Source organism: Syngnathus acus, chromosome 9 (assembly GCF_901709675.1).
Source record: "Syngnathus acus chromosome 9, fSynAcu1.2, whole genome shotgun sequence".
In the NCBI taxonomy this organism is placed as follows: domain Eukaryota; kingdom Metazoa; phylum Chordata; class Actinopteri; order Syngnathiformes; family Syngnathidae; genus Syngnathus; species Syngnathus acus.
In genome coordinates this window covers 9,856,515-9,874,291 of record NC_051094.1, presented here as the reverse complement: position 1 = coordinate 9,874,291, position 17,777 = coordinate 9,856,515, and the positions used below count along the sequence as shown (strand labels likewise).

The 17,777-nt window shown below is 42.7% G+C and overlaps 2 protein-coding genes across 7 annotated transcripts in view; one reads left to right on the top strand and one right to left on the bottom strand.

The window, feature by feature from the left end:
• Nucleotides 1-14,244, top strand: part of smtnb (smoothelin b) — a 35,149-nt gene extending 20,905 nt beyond the window's left edge. For 2 of the 6 annotated variants that reach the window (XM_037259985.1, XM_037259984.1), the window contains exons 3-16: nt 55-740; nt 1,457-1,499; nt 1,949-2,536; nt 3,234-3,310; nt 8,368-8,547; nt 8,694-8,769; nt 8,898-8,930; nt 9,394-9,573; nt 9,670-9,732; nt 9,819-9,891; nt 10,090-10,260; nt 10,329-10,455; nt 10,595-10,746; nt 13,065-13,218. In XM_037259985.1, coding sequence (XP_037115880.1) covers nt 69-740; nt 1,457-1,499; nt 1,949-2,536; nt 3,234-3,310; nt 8,368-8,547; nt 8,694-8,769; nt 8,898-8,930; nt 9,394-9,573; nt 9,670-9,732; nt 9,819-9,891; nt 10,090-10,260; nt 10,329-10,455; nt 10,595-10,746; nt 13,065-13,218 — 2,589 coding nt within the window. In that variant the 5' untranslated portion in view covers nt 55-68. Of the gene's footprint in view, nt 1-54; nt 741-1,456; nt 1,500-1,948; nt 2,537-3,233; nt 3,311-8,367; nt 8,548-8,693; nt 8,770-8,897; nt 8,931-9,393; nt 9,574-9,669; nt 9,733-9,818; nt 9,892-10,089; nt 10,261-10,328; nt 10,456-10,594; nt 10,747-12,025; nt 12,205-13,064 lie in introns of all 6 variants that reach the window. The other 4 variants (XM_037259981.1, XM_037259980.1, XM_037259983.1 and 1 more) reach the window with 4 other exon arrangements.
• A 301-nt stretch (nt 14,245-14,545) lies between these two features.
• Nucleotides 14,546-17,443, bottom strand: selenom (selenoprotein M). Its single transcript, XM_037259989.1, has 5 exons — nt 17,185-17,443; nt 15,521-15,556; nt 15,394-15,428; nt 15,186-15,264; nt 14,546-15,092 (listed from the first exon to the last, which is right to left on the bottom strand). Exons 1-5 carry the CDS (start codon nt 17,275-17,277, stop codon nt 14,859-14,861), a joined length of 477 nt encoding a protein of 158 aa, XP_037115884.1. The 5' UTR covers nt 17,278-17,443; the 3' UTR covers nt 14,546-14,858.
• Nucleotides 17,444-17,777: the final 334 nt, after the last annotated feature.

The window sequence follows — 17,777 nt, the reverse complement described above, 5'->3', positions numbered from 1 at the left end:
CATTGACATTCCTAATTTAACCCCACTTTGTATTGTTTATCTTTTGTGTTTCAGGATCCAACTCAGGCATGGTGCTCGTTCTTGACCATCTGGTGAAAGAGGACGGCTCTGGACCGTTGCTGATCCAGCCACAAAGAGAAGCAGTGGCCACAGAGACCGACCTGGTTCTGTCCCACCGTCAGAGGTCTGATTCTGCCGCTTCAGACTGCAGTGGGGGCTCTTTAATTTCCAGATCCAATATGGATTCTATGACCACAGAAAAGAGCCTGAGCTCAACCTACAGAGCACGATCAGATTCTGGAGCCTCAGACAGAAGCCAGCGCTCCTCTCAGCGCAGTAGACAAGATTCTGGGACGTCAGAGCATAGTCTCGAATCCCAATCTTGCATCAATCAGACAATCGGCACAGATGGTTGTGATTCTTGTATCGGGCTCCCTTCAGGTTTTGACAGCACTGATTTGTCAACAAACCATAAGGACTCCGATGGCGGTATGAGTATGTTCTCTGAAGAGAGGTGTCCGCCAGATGAAGAGGAGGTGGACACGAGTGTCGCCGCTCACAGTCCTGACTCAGAAAACGAGACTAGAAGCCACGATGAATGGAACGTGGAGGTTCCATCCAGCGATGACCACCTCCTCAACCAGGATCTTCCAGATGGAGCCGTCATGTCTCGAAGAAACCTTGAAACCGGCTCAGTCAATGGTACGGCCGAGGAAAGGACCGACATCCTGAGACAACAGGTAAAAATATTCTGTATTGTCGACTTCGCTTTAACTCACCACGACCTTTGTTAAGAAAGTTTTCCTTCCATGTCAGTCATTGACAGTTACTATCAAAAGCTTGCCACCAGAGGGGGCTATTTAGTCACAGAGCATGTGTGTATGAACGCTGACTTTCCCCCTGACACCCGCTCGACAACTTATGTGACACCCAGGTTACATTGGCATCCATAAACGCACTGTGCTGACATCCAGTTCGGGGCCGTTTATCTTTTGTTGCTCAGCTACACAAATAAACACATCTACACCTGAGTAGCTCTGCTTCCTGTCAACACAGTATGTGAGCTTCACCTGCTGTCAGAGAGGAGAAGAACTGTTAGTTGTCCCTCCTTTAAATGGGTTTCCGCAAGGCTCGCCTCAACTGCTTTGACCCTTCATTTCAATTTAGGCTGATGCTCAGTCGCCTGAATGTAATGTAAACATTCTGGGGCCCTGCAGCCAAAAATAGAACCAAGGCCCACAAAACACTGATGTTACATAATAAAAACAACACCAGCAATTTTGTACTGTATGTTAGATCTGTCACAACAACCATGCATAACAACTTAAAAGCCAATGTGAGACCCTGCATGCTACATAGAGCACTTTGTGTTTGTTATTCCAATCCAATTGGACTGCAAATCTCTGTATCCCTCTCCACTGATGACTCTGTTCTGTTTTTGGTTTCCTTCATATAGACGTCAGCATGTGATCCAACCCTCACTCATGGCAAGGATGCTGGTAAGAAAAAAAAATAGCATCCATGTGGCATTGTTATAGCACTTTAAGCACTCACTGGTATATTTTCTTTATCCTCTGCAAAAACAAACTCGTGAAACTGCATAGTACTATTTCGCCAGTATTTCAGCAGGAAATTTTAAACAGGTTGAAAAAGTCATGGCGACAAGAAGACAACTGTCTTTGCGAGCATTTGTGACCTTGAGTGAACTCTGATGGAAAAACGTTTGCTCCGTGCGCGCACACTCGGAGACCTGCGCAGCTCAGTGATATATGAGCCCAAAACAGACGTACAGCTACAACATTATGAAGATATCAGAACTTCCCTTAAAATTCAAGTACCTGGCATCGACGTAGAATTACGTAATTGAGCGATTGGGAAAAAAAGCATTCTATAAGTGTGGTATCTTTAAATGAAGGAATTTCCCCTTCTCTCCTCGATGTCTTCACAGCACCTGAGAAGAAAGATGTTCTGCCAGAGCAATCCAAACGCACCAACTCTGTACGCGATAGGATGCGCAAGTTCAATGAACCCAGTCGGAACATAATTCTCCCAGCTTTGAAGAAGACTCCTTTGAGCAGCAGTGGCCAGACAAACTTCTCCAGAGCTGCGGAGGTGTTTACTCCCTCTGCAACATCCCTCATCTCCTCTGGCAACAGACCAGCATGGGCGCGCGCAGACTCCGCAGCTCACACCTCTGCTGCATCCAAAAGTCAGGCCACACCTCAGCTCAGAGGTGTGGCTAGCAAACCTCTGTCTTCAACCGGCCAATCCCAGCAGTCCATGGGTGGTACGAGGCTCCCGACTGAGAAGAGCGAGTCTGTCTTGAGGGATTCAAAGGAAGACCAGACCCCAGGGAGAGAAGCTGGGCAGCAGTCCACCCAAGAAGAAGCCGACCCAGACATGAAGACCTTTCTCACCATTGAGATCAAGGATGGGCGCAGCACATCTTCGTCCACATCCTCCCAGAGGGGCAACATCGTGCCCATCAGCAACATGTCCCCGCACATCACCGCCAATGCTCTGGGGCAGAGAACAGGTAGGCCATGACAGCAACCACTGCAGTTTCTATTGAATGGTTTCGGTACAATTTTGGCACTGTTGTTTGGCAGCTAACTACTTTGCAGGTCAGAACCAAATCCCAAGTTGTGGGAGGTGGCAAGCACTAGGTCACAAGTGGGTTGATGACAAAGCTTTTCGTCAGACTACTGAATATGAAGGAGCACGCTTGTTCTAAAGGGCGCTTGTTATAGAGAGGCCTTGTTGAGTGGGTGAGGTCAGAGGTTCACCACAGAAAGTATATCAGGACAAAGGACACAACAACTGTCCCTCTCAAACCACATTGAGGAGTAGGATAGACCAGACCTTGTAAACCCGCACAGTGCACTGCTTTGTCTACTTTGTGATTTGCTTTCAAAGTTCAGAAGTCTGAGGGGAGAACCTTTAACCTACTTAGTCCATTGGACCTCATAGAATTTAGTTACATATGGTTCATTCTACTCACACATTTGAGGATGCACACTGTTCCATTTTAGGCTCTGAGTTTCAAACTTGTCTTTTCTTCATCCTTTAACAGGATACGCAACCACGCAGTTGTTTATGAACAATGTTCATTTGCATTCATTAAACACTGTCATGTCTTTACTGTTATGTAACTGACTAATGGCCGCCCTAATGGCCTTTCTTGCACTGTATACATGTTAAATCCCTAAAATGAGAATCTCTGTCTATTGCAGAGCTGACCTTTGGCCTCAGAGCCACACCATTCAAGATCTCCTCGTCCTCCAGCTTCTCCTCTGGATCTTCCATTAAGGTACTGACTTTAGGAATACTAAATGATCACCGAGGTCTCTCCAAAGCTGATCAAAACATGTCGAGCATGTTCTCCGACAAACTCTGTCGTGGCTGTTAAGTTCAAATGATTCCACAGTGTTTCTCTGCAACAGAAATCCTCCCCTATAAAGGAAGCCGGGATGTCTGTTCAGTGAGAACGGGACAGAGTAAGAGAAGCAGAGGGACGAGCAGTGTTTATCAAATACGGAGAGGGTAGCCAGTCACGTCTTTCCTTCTAGGGTATGTGAAGGAGAGCAAAAGAGGAGGAGGTGCTCAGGGCATTCCTCCTTTTCTCTCAGCAGGCAAATGCCCACTGAGATCCATCGGGGAAATGTTGGTTCAATCACATCTGTCTATCATCCATCATAACGAAAGACAAGTTATCCCATCGAGTCTTTATTTGGCCACGCTTCAGATGCATTTCTTGCGTAGGGAGATGACTGCTGATGGAGGAGAGCGACTGCTGTTAGGCTCTTCTCTCCGCTCAGTGAGCAGTTAAAATCCAATTTGTTGCCTTCCTTAACCTACACTGCCCTCCAAGAAAGGAAGTGTTCTGATGAACTGAGGGGAGGGAGGCGAGAAGGTGACGAGAGGTGGGCTCTTGCCTCCTCTTTAATGGCAATGGTGAGGGCAGACATTATCTGGTTTTGGGATCAGGGAGTTGCTTAATTGGGGCTAGGAGGAGTCTCCATCAGGCTGCAGGCTTGATATAAGGTGTTGGAATGAGAGCCTGTCCATCATTTGACGCCTCACTGAGACAAAGGTCCCAACTAAGACACGTTAACAGTGTTTCACTAGAAGAAGGTAGCGTTTTGTAGGAGATGAGACCGACATACTCGAGCAAAACAATTTAACGTACAGGTAACCTCTTCTTTTTTTTTTTTTAAGGACGTTTACAATTCAGGTAAGTGTTATGAGATATTTTAACCAAGCGGGACATCGGATGTTCTCTGATTTCTGAAGTCCGTCATGAAAGCCAACCGTTTGTCTTTTGTTGAATTAAAATACTGTAAGACCTTTGCTAAATTCTGATTTTATTTTAGAAAGCATTGAAAAACATTTTACAGACCAAACCAGTAACTGAATAATAATCAATTTATGGACTTTGTAGTGGATATCCAAGAATCAACATTAAATATTTATCTGATTATTTGATTGGGCAATCGATATAAAAATATAAAATAGTGATAGCCCTGTGTGGAGGTGCACCTAAATTATCCCCGGTGCATCATAAAATAGGGAGAAAACATGTATCCAACAATTTTATGAATTTTATTTTGTTAGTATCGTAGCAAGGATTCACAGATGAGTTCTCTTCTTTTTAATCGCTGGCCACAACACTCTTTGATCTGTTTGTGTGGTCGTGGCTTCTCCTCGGTGGTCCTCTGATGAAAACCTCCACTATTTCCTCCATTGTATTTTTATTGCTCATCCATTGGCGACAGCTGTGGCCAGAGGCAGCGTTGCCTCTTTGCTTTGTCTTCCATATGGACATCTGCCCATCATAACTGTTGAGCCCCGGCTCATATTTGTAACTTGCCGCTGGCGTTATCTCTGGACCCCGGTGGCCCGCAGTCAATGAGGGATTGTGATAGATTTGCACAGTGCGATGATGACCCCATTGTTAAAATACCGCTGAGCCGTGGCACATGATGCTTGACTGACCACTTCACATACTGTACATTGCAGATGATTATTTGCTTTGCAAAGTGGGTGCACTGCTTACTGGAAAGTTTTACACCCCTACTTGCCCTCCAGTTATTCAAGTTTTCAATTTCTTCAGGTTTAATCATTTTCTTTGGCTACCAAACGCCTTTTATTTCTAAGCTTTATGGGGTGCTACAATGTAGTATTTTTAGAAACACAGAGGCGGGGGTTTATGCTACTCGCCCTCCCTCCTTTCCCACTCTTTCTCCCGCTCTGTCTCTCTCACACATTGACATGAAGGGAAGAAGATAAAACTCAAGATTAAGAATTCACTCAAATGATTCCACATTTAAGTGTTTGGCAATGTTGTCACCCCTTTTTTTAAGATGAAATGCAGAGTAATTTGAGTAATATAATCAATTGGCGCTATATCCTCATGCTGATGTTCCAGTTGTCGAATTTTTACTTGGAAATGGACTACAACAATTAAGAAACATTTCATGACAATAACAACTCGCTCAAAAACTGTACTGGACTCTGTCGACATGAACATGCGTAGAGGAATTTGAGGCGGCAAGTGACGAGTGTCTCGACCTTTCTTGTTTGTGATCAAATGTGTGAAGGACAAAAGGTAAATGATATATGATTGTGCCCTCTCAGGCTTCCACCATTGCCCCACAGCTGACCTTCTCAATGGAATAATGTACGAGGCAGAGATTAATGGACATGTCTGTGGCACCTGGAAAAGGGGGATGGAACTCCTGTTGCCTTGGAAGCCAGATTCCTTGCATGCTCATTGGTTGGCACGAGTTGAGTCGCTAAAGAGGGGTGGTTTGTAGGGTGTATAAAGACCATGTGTTGTTTGACAGGTCCTAGAAAAGGATTTGGAAGGGAGAACATTTGTCTTGTTGTCATACGAATGACATTTTAATTTGATATTTTAGGCAAAAAATACAAAACATAGAATTAGAAATTCATGAAACGCTCAAAGTTTTGCTATTGATATAACTTTGGACAAGAATTGTGACGATGCCGGGTGTTAACTTGAATTTCCTACCAGCCTCAGAGGGTCCAGAGGCACTAGGTAGCCCAGATAGTGCTTGTTCTGCATCTGGCCTAGAGGAGGTCATTGGAGATCTGCTTTCACAAGAAGAGTATGAAGAAGAGCAGTTTGGCGAGAGGAATTTTGAACTAGTACTTAAATGTGCGGTGGAGGAGATCCATAGTGACCTCAAATCATTTAGAAAGCAAGTGGATTCACAGCTGGAGCAGGCAGAAGTTCAGATGGCGCCCCTGGCCCAGGTACTGGCTAGTTTGCAAGAGGAGAACTTGAGGTTGAGGATTCAACAGGAGAAGCTGGTGAGGCAAGTGGAGGCTCTTTGCAAGGCGATGGGGCTTCCTGATCCTTTACCACAAGTCAACTCCAGCTCTCCATCGAGTGATGCCCAAGTCTGCACAGAACCAAATGTAAAGCTTCATCCTACCCATGAAGAAAACTCAAATATTTCAACTGTGGATGCGCCACCTGTTGAACCCCAGGAAGGGGAACCTGAACCCCGGGAAGGGGAACCTAAAACCCAGGATCTGGAGTCGGGTTCAGAATGCTCAGACCCAACACCAACTTTGGACTCTGAGCCCGCACCAGTGTCTCACCCTCCGGCCTTTGCATCCTGTCGCTCTCTGTCTGCTCCCGCCCTGATGGGAAACATTTCAGGCAACAACAGCATGGTACCACTCATATTCTGATTCTCGTTATGATCTCTTTGCAATCTGTTACTTTAATGGGAACATGTTTTGTTCCTGTGTAGATGATTGTTGAAGATACCACAGACCTGACATTGATTTAACTCTGCAGAATAGTTGTGCTCCATCTCAACTATTGTAGTCAAAAATTACAATTCTTATTTCACAGTATTTCAGATCTGATGACAGACCTGATTGCTTGTCCTGTACAAGTGATCGAGAGAACTGAACTCAATTGGCCTCAACTTTGTTCCTACAACAACTCCAAAACACAGAAGACACCAAACTTCTTAAACATGACTTGCACACAAAAGATCTTTTTTTGCCACCCCCTTCAGGCCCACGCTCATTCTAAATTCATAGGCCTTGTTTGGCCGTGTTGCAACCCAAAACATTCCTTGTCAGTCAAATGACTCTCAGTCCACCCAGTCCCAGAGGCCACAAGTTCACGAAGATTTGGTCAACAGAGATCATGCAATACTGGCTTGTCTTGACTTTGTCCCTCTCTGGGGAGAGCCAGTCAGTCAGGGGCCTTCCTAGAAGGGTGCTGGACCAGGATGGAGACAGCTGTCTGAGCTATATCTGGACCTGGACCTGATTACGGCAAAAACGCAGAGGCCAGGCCGCAGCTACAGTGGTCTTCCGCAGGCATTCGGCACCACGCGAACATTTACTAAGAGGTGTTTTGTTTAGGATTCATGGTCACTGACTATATTTTGGTATCCGCCTAAGGCGTTTCCCCTCCCAAGCAACTACACCAAGGTACTTTCATTATCTCAAATACTTCCCTCGGTGTTCCAGCTTCAAAAAAAGCACAAATTGCTGGACTTCAAACTACATGAAGTAATTTTTTTTTGCTCAGTGGTGTCTACATTTTTTTTTATTCTTGCACAGCATGTATGATGGGGTAATCAATTTAGTTATTATAATGACTTTTTTTAATATACTGTAACCTTCGTTTAGCCACCATTGAATTGTTCATTTTTACAAGTTATTTTAAGTTAAGTTTTTTTTTTTTTTTTGTCTTTTGCTATCAGTGCAGAGCCCATGATTTAATTAGCCACATTAATGTCAAATTTTATCCATGATGTTCATCCTTGTGTGTTTGGTGGACAGACTGTTCCTTCTTCCTCATGATTTTTACTATATTTAGTTTGACTTTTAAAGTTAGTGCTTAATTTAGATTGGCTTTAAATCTTCTATAAAGTTGATGCGTATTCTCCTAATGGAGTCACATAAACGACGGGTTCTCGGCAGCTCCGTCACATTTTACAAAACCTCTGTCAGTCACACTCGATGAACAAGTGCGCTCGCTGTCTCTCCTTCAGCCATAGGGCAGGGGGTGGAAAAAATAATGAGCTATGTGAAGTAGGCAGTCTTTGTCCGAGAAGAGATTATCATACGGAGGGAAAAATGTGGGCTTTGAAACCAAGTTCACTGATTCAGGCCTATTATGGTGTTCCGCTAAAATCCTTCTTTGCCTATTACTTCCTAAATGTCAACAAACTTTGCTTGTGTTTTCTTAACATCACCCTGGTCTCTTAATGATAAAACTTAGTCTGCGCTTCAGGCATTGTATCCAACTATGGTCACAGTTGTGCATGTTTTTCTTCGGTCTCTTATAGTCTTATGTTTTATCTTGTGCAGATGGAGACGGAGCCTGTCGCTGCCTCAGAGCCGGTGTTTTCATCCGGGCCGTCTGTCCAAGTGCACATCCCCGCAATCCCGAATGGTTCCACCATCCAGGCCAATGCTGAGGAGTGTCCCGGAAAACTGACTGCTGCGCAGTTGGCTGCTATCGAGGATGAAGAGCTCCTCGATAAAATGGTACTTCACACCCAAGTAATGATTGGGAATGGGATTGAGAAATCTCGCCAACTGGGCTATTTTTGGAAAATCCACATCATTATCAGAACAGCATGCCTATACAATTATAATCCTCTCATTGTAATTATTTGTATCTCTTCCAACAGCTTGATGAGTCCAAAGATTTTGAGGAAAGGAAAATGATCCGTGCAACCATGAGGGACCTTCGCAAGAAAAAGAGAGGTAACAAAAAAATATACGACTTCTATTATGTATGATACTAAAATGCAAAGCTCGAAAAGTCACCAAGGCAAGAATGGGTTGTAGCTCAGTGGTCCTTTTCCAAATATTTCCATTCACTCTGCTCTCAGAGGCCATGCTGGGATGTACTCAAGTGGAAATAGGTAGGACGGGTTGCTTTGCAGTGCGGTTTAACGAAACTTTAATACGCTTGTGTCTTCTACTTTGCGTGTGTGTTTGCACCAAACCACGCTTGTCCAACACTTGGAATGCAGAAAATATACATCCAATATGCGCGTTGGTCGACGCAAACAGAGTTTGATGCATGCTTCTTTATTTCTGTTTGAGTAATGTTTGCCTGTATGAAACTTGAAGTGCATGATACACTCATTCAGATTTGCAAGTAAAGTAAAGGTTGAAATCATTTAGAATCGTTATGTTTTGTCAGTGTGTTTCACATTACACTCGACAGAAGTCTTAAAAAAAATCATGCGCTTTCCCTCGAGGGTCTTTCTTTATCCTTATTTGTCCAAGTGTTTTTTGATAAGCATCATCTGCGTCCTCTCTTTTTTTCCACCTTGCATCCCTCTATCTGCTCCCCGTTGCATCTATTCATCTCCTTTCTAGACCAGAGAGAAAAAGAACGCGAGGCTCGTCTGCAGGAGCTCCGGCAGCAGAGAGACGAGCGTTCCAACAAAAGTCGTGCCGGAGTCGGGGCAGGAGAAGTGGTGATGAGGAAGGTGGAGAAATCTGCAGATGGCTCAACCCTTAGCCAAGTCACCAAGACGGACCGCTTTGCTCATTCCGGTATATTTACCTCCCTAAAATCCTGCATTTTTATTGAACCTGCTGAAAATGTTCAAGCTGCGCTTTTTTAACTAATATCAATGTGCGCGCTTATAGATGATGGAAGCCGATCATCTCGCAGCACGGTCGTTGAGGCTAGTTATGTGCAGAAAACAGACAGTGAGTCTTTCCCCACTTCTAATATATAGCATTTGCTGCCGAATTTGCTGAAGTGTTTTATTAATATGTTTCTCTCGACATTTTAGGAGGGACGCTCCAGTCTAAGTCTTACAGCTATACATCTTCATCCTCCTCTAATACAAGCAAAAAAGTTGGCAGGTGACTTGTTGGGACTTTTGCACAATATTATCCCACCAGTGGTTACATCATGGAATCATGATCAGATCTGATATATTATTTTCCAAATATAAAAAAGGGTGTGAGTAATTTAACAATTGTATGATCTACCATATGGTTGTCAGTCACCTACTTTGTGTTCTTTTGCCGACAAAGTGTTTCGTGTTCTGGTTATTTCAGCGTGTTTGATCGCGAGGACGAGACGTCGTCTCGCAGCGGCGGGTTGGCCGCCGTAGAACGAAGGCAAGCTGAGAGGCGCAAGGAGCTGACGAGGGCGCAGACTTTGCCCAAGACATCGGCCATGCAGGCCCGCAAAGCCATGATAGAGAAGCTGGAGAAGGAGGGAGGAGGGTGAGGATCAACACTCAGATGGACTAACCAAAAAAAGAAAAGTATTGACTTGATCTCTCCTCTCTAAGCCCGGGACAGCAGGTGGTCTCCAAAGTAAACAAGGTCCAGCGTTCCACCAGCTTTGGCGTACCTAACGCCAACACCATCAAGCAGATGCTGCTCGACTGGTGCCGTGCCAAGACCCGCTCATATGAGGTGCCGCGTGCTCGCCACTCTCCTTCCATGCCGCCCAAGTCAAGCTCAACCCGCTAATGCGCCCTAGGCCGGGATAATAACGGACTACCCTCGGAATGTTTCCATCACTTAACTCGTTCTGTCTTCTCTACCCAATCAGCACGTGGACATCCAAAACTTTTCATCCAGCTGGAGCAACGGCATGGCGTTCTGCGCACTGGTGCACAACTTCTTCCCGGAGGCCTTCGACTACAGCTCCCTGAGTCCCAGCAACCGCAGGCAAAACTTTGAGGTGGCCTTCAGCAATGCAGAGTGAGTTCAAACACATGAAACTGCGAGATGTTTTTCTACTATTTTCTCTTTACCTTATTTAGCTGCACGAGGCAGGAGCCAAGAACAAAGGTTGCAGCCAGTGTTTAATTATTTTGATTAAGTCGAATGGAAAATGCATTAAAATGCCAAGCAAGTGCAGTGCCCTTTTTACACGTTGAACAGCATTCCTTCTGAATACAGGCTGTCTTCCATTTACGACAGTGCCGACATGACATTCCAAGGCTGTGAATTGTCACATGGCACAAGGAAGGAAGCGAGGCTACCTCTGTCTTTTTTTTCCATTTGATTGTTTCTAATTTATGACCAAGTGTCTTTCAGACGATTATTTGTTACGGTTAGGACATTTTGGGATTATGAACGACGTGCAATCAGCTATACTTTGCCCATCTGAATAAATCACGCTCAGTTATCGCTTTAGTGATATGGCCCTGAAGAGTTTATAGTAATTTTGACTAAAATGCATATTAGCACGGGATCGCTAAGTCATCAAATAAATACTGATAAAACATAATGCTGATTCAGTCCTGAGTCTCCACCACGACCCCCGCCATCTCATCCCTTTTCTTAGCCGCTGACCTGGAGGCCCAAATCCCCACCTGGTTAAAAAAAAAAAAGAAATCGGCCTTGCGATATCATCTCCCTTCTTTTTTCTCTTCTTCCAACACTCATTTTGTTTTCTTCTGTCATCATACCATACCTGTGATGTCACCCATGTGCACCACTGGTTCGTAATTTTTGGACTGTCACGTGACCACAGTCACCGCTTGTGTGTGGATGTGCTCTCTTCACATACTCACCTTATTTGCATTTTTTTTTTTTTTTGGAGTCGCACACATACTGCACACGTGAACGTTTTTTTTAGTCACCTTACAATGAGTAGTCGAAATGTTTAAACGCCCCCCCCAACAAAAAAAAACCACACACCCCGAATAGGCTAAATGAGCATCGCCTGATGCTCATTTGACAATTTGTTGCGTCCTATGTCTGTTTGTGTATTGTTTGCCACTGCATATGATGTATCATGATGTTTAAGAAGCATGTCACCACACTTGTGTGAACACTGAGAATGTAATGTTATTTGTTTGTCTCTCTGCTCTCTCTGTCCACTGAATCTCTATCATGGCTGCTCACTGCATCATCTGTATTATCTCCTTCATGTCTTTCCCACTCGTTGTCCTCTTTTCATTTTCTCTCCTTGTATCGTTTGCCTCCTCCTCTCTGTCTCTGTGTCCATCTTCCCGTTCCTTACCGGGCGCAGGAAACTATTGGACTGTCCGCAGCTGCTGGACGTGGATGACATGGTGAAGATGCGCGAGCCTGATTGGAAGTGTGTGTACACGTACCTGCAGGAGTTCTACAGGGGTCTGGTGACCAAGGGCCTGGTTAAAACCAAAAACTCCTCCTAAAGTTGCACCCGAGCCTAAAAGCGAACCCATGGTGAGAGAGGGAAAAGAAGCCTCGCTGTGGTAGACTTCTAGACTGTGCATGTTTTGTGAAATGTAAATCCAAAGAGGACATTTTGTTCATGTTTGAGAACAAGAACCAAACATGGTATGCTGGTGTCCTTTTGTGCATATTATCCAGACTTTGACTGAGGCATCTGGTCAGGTCAACCCAGCTCTTAAACACTTTAAAAGGAATAAATGTACCACAATGTTTCAAACAGACAGCTCCAGAGACAAAACAGACAAAAAAAATCTTGTGTTGGAGCTGGTGGTTTCCTTTAATTAAGTGATAGTTTACACGTGTTTATGCATTAGGCTTTTAAACCCTTTTAAAGATGCTTTTAAGGTCAGAATTGTTTCTGACTGTGCTCGCTAAAATAGCAGACTTATTTGACTATGTTGATGTTTATGTTCTCATGCAGGTGGGCCTGACCCTTATATGTGTCTTTGCCATTTTTGATAGACTGCACTGTGGACAACACTGAGATACAAGTGTGCATACTGGCATCATGTGGTCATTGTGTGTAGTGTTCACACGTGAAGCTTTAGAAGCCAGCCACCAGCAAGATTTGAACTGCTTTAAGAATGTAATCCCTAACTATTTTCAACTCGCTTGATGCGATCGGTTATATAGTATAATCTAATAAGAGCAATACACTGTAAGAATAATTTCACATTTCAGTCTTGACAAAAAAAATGCTCAGTTTTGATTGACCCAGTGTGGCCTGCAGGATAATCTGTCTTATTTAAGGCCACCATCAAATCAAAAAAGATTTGTAGTTTTTGCTGGCTCATCTAACGTCTCTCTCATCGTCATCCTGCTCATGTTGTCTCTCTCAAATGCCTCCCCAGGACATATGCCAACTGCATGCCGCTCCTGGAAGTGGAGGACATGATGATCATGGGAAACAAACCTGACTCCAAATGCGTATTCACCTACGTGCAGTCTCTGGTCAACCACCTGCGCAGGCACGAGATGGCCATGGGTCGGCCTTATGACCTTTGACCGTGTGCTTCGTAACCAAGGTTTGGCCTCGGTGTGGCGGGTCACACCTTCACTAATGAACCAGGCAAGGCGAATTATGTGTGCGAGTGTGTTAAATACTTCCGTAAGCAGTGTTGATGTGTAGTCCTCTCCTGGATAAAATCACATACATATTTTACAGCAAAATAGTGTTGAAGGAGCTAACATTTTTACAAGCACCCATTTCGTTGCTATTTAAAAAAAATCTGCCGTTTGTATGCTAGTGACACACAGCAACTGAGGAAACAATATAAACTACTTTTTTTTTTATTTTAACTTATTTATATTTTCAATTTGACATTCAATGACATCAGTCCGACTAAACAAGAAATATTGGAATGCATAATTGCTGTTTAATGTTGGTACTTTGAAATTTTAGACCCAACTCTGGTCACTTTATTTAAAGTTATTGTTCTCCTTCTGGTGTCATTCAACATATTGCTATTTAATACATTCGCACTGGGTTGTTTATTTGTAGTAATCTATATATCCGTATTTATAGCAATGTTAAGCTCAGTTGTCTGGTCTGCAGTGCTACTGAAAACAAACATCACGTTTAAACAAAACTTGTGTACTGTCACAGCAAATGATCTTCCCGCCACAATCATCACACTTATTTTTATTCTTAATTTTGGACTTTATTAAGGGAAAAGGGCCATCTCTAATGGTAGATTAAAAAAAAAAAAGTTTTTAGTTGATGTTGTGGGCCTGATGAGCTGCAGCTCTCAGTTAAAACAAAATTAACTAAACTTAAGTGCATGTGTATATTTACAACAACAAAAAAAGTTTTTTTTTTTTAAAGTTTTTATTTTATCCTGCCTACAATTTGCAGTGTTTTACATTCTTGGTTGGATGAAACAAAATGTATTCACTTTATTCTGTAGATCAAAAAGAAATGCTATCCCAGTGCTGCCAACTAAGACAAACTTTCCGCAAGGCAGGGAGTGCTGTAAATAAATAGTTTGTGCACCGCACCTCAATGTGAATTCATTAAAGATGTCAAGTCCATTTTGTTGTGTGGGATTATTGCTCTTTGAGGTCTAAATGTGGCATTCTCTAAATGACGCAATGGTGTAAGCACCCATGAAACATCGTTCAGGGTAACTGATTTACTAATTTAACACCGTTTCAAAAATCACAAGGAATATTTAAAAAAAATAATAATTGAGAAAAGCAAGATTAAGTCCTGATTTGTTAAAAAGTTGTCCAAAAATACTTATTTTTCCAATGTAATGTCTCTGTGTGTGAGGTCATCCTGAACGATGCTCTTGATGGCTCCTCATACAATAGTAGCCAAGAAAAACCGTAATGCATTTGTTGGAAACATTTTATTTTTTTCCAGTGGTGACACTTGAACCTCATTGTGTTTAGCAACCCATCCACCACTACATGTAGCATCAGCCTCAGACCAATCAGCAGATTTTTAGCCTGCAGCATCATTGGGTAGCTCAGTGGGTCAGAAGCAAACACAAGCAAGGCGAACTCAAAACAACCACCGACGGAAAATGAAAAACTAAGCCTTAAACCAATCAGTGCATCAAAAAGAAAATTCATTTAGTGAAGCAAATGGTTTGTCCCTCTGTTCCAGGAACTGCTGGCATTGTCTAGCAGCAGTCCCGTTGTTATAAGTCAGTGTGCTCGACCTTGGGTTCAGGCTCTGAGGAGGATGGCTTCTGAGTGACCTCTGAGGCAGTGGCAGGCTTATTCACTCGCTCACTTTCAAACGGGCTGTCTTTGGCGGGAGCTAAGCGGAACTCTTCTGGCACTTCATCATCTGCGTGAGCCTTCTTGTAGAAGCCCAGTTTGGCCAAAAGCTCGTTGATCTCCGAGCGAGTCATGTCAGACAAGGCGATCCGCTGAGGAAACGAAAATGCATGCGTTTACTATGACGCCATCAATTACCAGCTGAGCATGTGCACATATTTGAATTTTGACGAAACAGAACTTACATCCAGCTCCTCATAGTAATGGTTCAGGAGGACAAGCTCAGGGTCGGCCCCAGGAATGTGCTTCATCACCAGATTATGGCTGAGGAGCGCTCATTAAGGATTACATTGATTAATTCTGCAAGGGGAAATTCAGGATTCTGAATTGACATCTCATTTTCCAAAGCTAGATCTCACTCAGTTATGAAGGTTGTAGTTCACTGAAGGATACTAAAGAGGAATATCCTGGACCACAAAGGCTTTGACCTGCACATACAAGTGGCTGTTCAGTGACATGTTTTACCAGAGATGATTAATGTCTTGAGGAACAACATTAGTTTGATTGCAACCCAACTTACCTCTCTGAGTTTATTTAACTGTCATCCACCACAAGTCTGGAAAGAGAGAAATATCGATAATCAATTATTTGGTTAAATGCCTTGAATTGAATTTAATATTCTCCAATCTGTCATCCTCCATGAAAGCAGACTGACTATATTTGTGTTGAATCAAAATAATATACAGAATTTTCTCTGGAAAACAGTGATCAGAATTTTTCCCCATTTTTCATCATGTTACAAACCAAAACAGTAACTAAATCATAATTATTTCAAATTGTTAATATATTTATTTAATATCATAATAGAAATTAAAACATGTCTTTCTTCCGATTCATTGATTAATTGACAAAATGATCAACAGATTAATCAATTATTCAAATAATCATTAGTTGCAGCCCTGCGTGTCACGGTAGTTTAACTTACCCAACATATTTTGCTTTTCCTGGAGTATTACTGCCAATTCTTATTTTGAGCTCCTCATTCCACTTCTATTATCTTTATAGGATTATGAAATCATCTCTGCCTGATGAGCACTTTGTGCTGTAAAGACCATTTATTGTGGTTACATTTGCCCTAATCCACCGTGTTATTGTTTTACTTAAAGTGGTATTGTTGGGGAATATTAATTTGCACATTCATGAATTTCGACTTTAAATTATAATTGGTATTTAACAGTCTTTATCATCTTGTTCACATTTTGTCATCAGATCAAGACACTCTTTTCCAATTGATTTACAGAACTTCACAATTGTGTTGCTTTAAACAGAATGAAGGGAATTTTGCCATTCAGCCACTTTGTTAGAGAAACAGTTGTGAGGTCATAAAGGGGTTAGTATTCTGATTAATGTGTTTGTCAAATATGAATTAAGCAAAACAAATCTACCATTTTTCATCCATCTCAGGCAGCGACAATAAAGGGAAAAAAAAAAAATCACAAAGTGCCCAAGAGATCAGGTTATCAGTCCTACGAATCATGGTTAACCTTCTTTTCTGGATTTGGTCATGTGACTTTCAGAAGCCGAGCCCTTAAGCACTGTGATGTCAATTTCTGTTGGCAATAAAGGCAGACGACTCAAGTAAAGCAACTTACAAAATGAAGGAACAAACATACATATAAAGGTCAAATTAACTTAACATGTAATAGTGCATTTAATTGCTCAAATATTTACTAAAAAAAAAAAAAAAAGCCACCCTTGCATGCCCTGTGGAAAGATGCTCAACTTGTTTTGTGGAAATGATACTCAGGTTTCGAGTTGCAGGCGTTACCTTTCCAGCAATAGTGACAGAAGCAAGCTTTTGTTAAAACTGTGAAGACAGGCCAGGTATTCCTCTAAGGTGGTGCAGCAGCATATCACAATTTTCAATAGTACAGCACCTGACTCTTTCCCATCCCACCTCTGTTTATGCATACTGTGTACATTTTGGTACTATTATGTTAGTATTCTGCGCATGCGCACAACGCTATTTGTTTCTAAAACTGCTTTCAAAGTGAAATAATTACAGGTGGTACTCGGTTTACGACTGATACGTAAGTCGGAACGCGTCTTAGTGTATCACTAACCTATGCTAACGCAGTGTTAAAGTCGTGACGATTGCAGTAACGTTGTAAAGACCATAAATGTATAACAATGCATATGTATTCTCGCGTCGTTCGTAATATGTCGGAAACCAAGAACCCGTACCTCCACCCTGGCTCGAGCCAGCCCCTCCAGCTTGTTGACGTCCACCTCATATGAGGACGCACAGGAAAGCAGAGTCAACAGTAGCAGCCACATTGTTGCGAACCAAAGCGTGGGGTGATGATACACAAGCTGCAGGCGATGCTGCACACCTGAAGATGTGCAACAGAAGTGAGGATGAGGACGATCAGGGGCAGAGCAGGATCGTGCTTGGAGATGTCACATCCGGATCGCGTGCCACGTCAAAGGTTTTTCCACGGGGAGAAAGTGGGCGTGGTCGAAGACTGATAGTTGTACAGTCTCAGATATTACGTCTTTATGGTTTATCTCAAAAATACAAAAGTACGTATTTGTTGTTTTCAGGGGAGGTAAAAGTAACTGAATGGTTAAAGAAAGAAAAATGCTGATTAGCTAATCTGTTAACTTATATTTACTAGCGACAATTGACTGTCATAAATCAGAAGCCATAAAAAATTGGTGCAACCAAATATTTAAGTAAGCTGTACACTATTGACTATTGTTATTTTCAAGAAAGCGTTTGGTGGGAAAGAATACTTTAAATACAGTGTATGTATATTATGTATTACAAATATTAT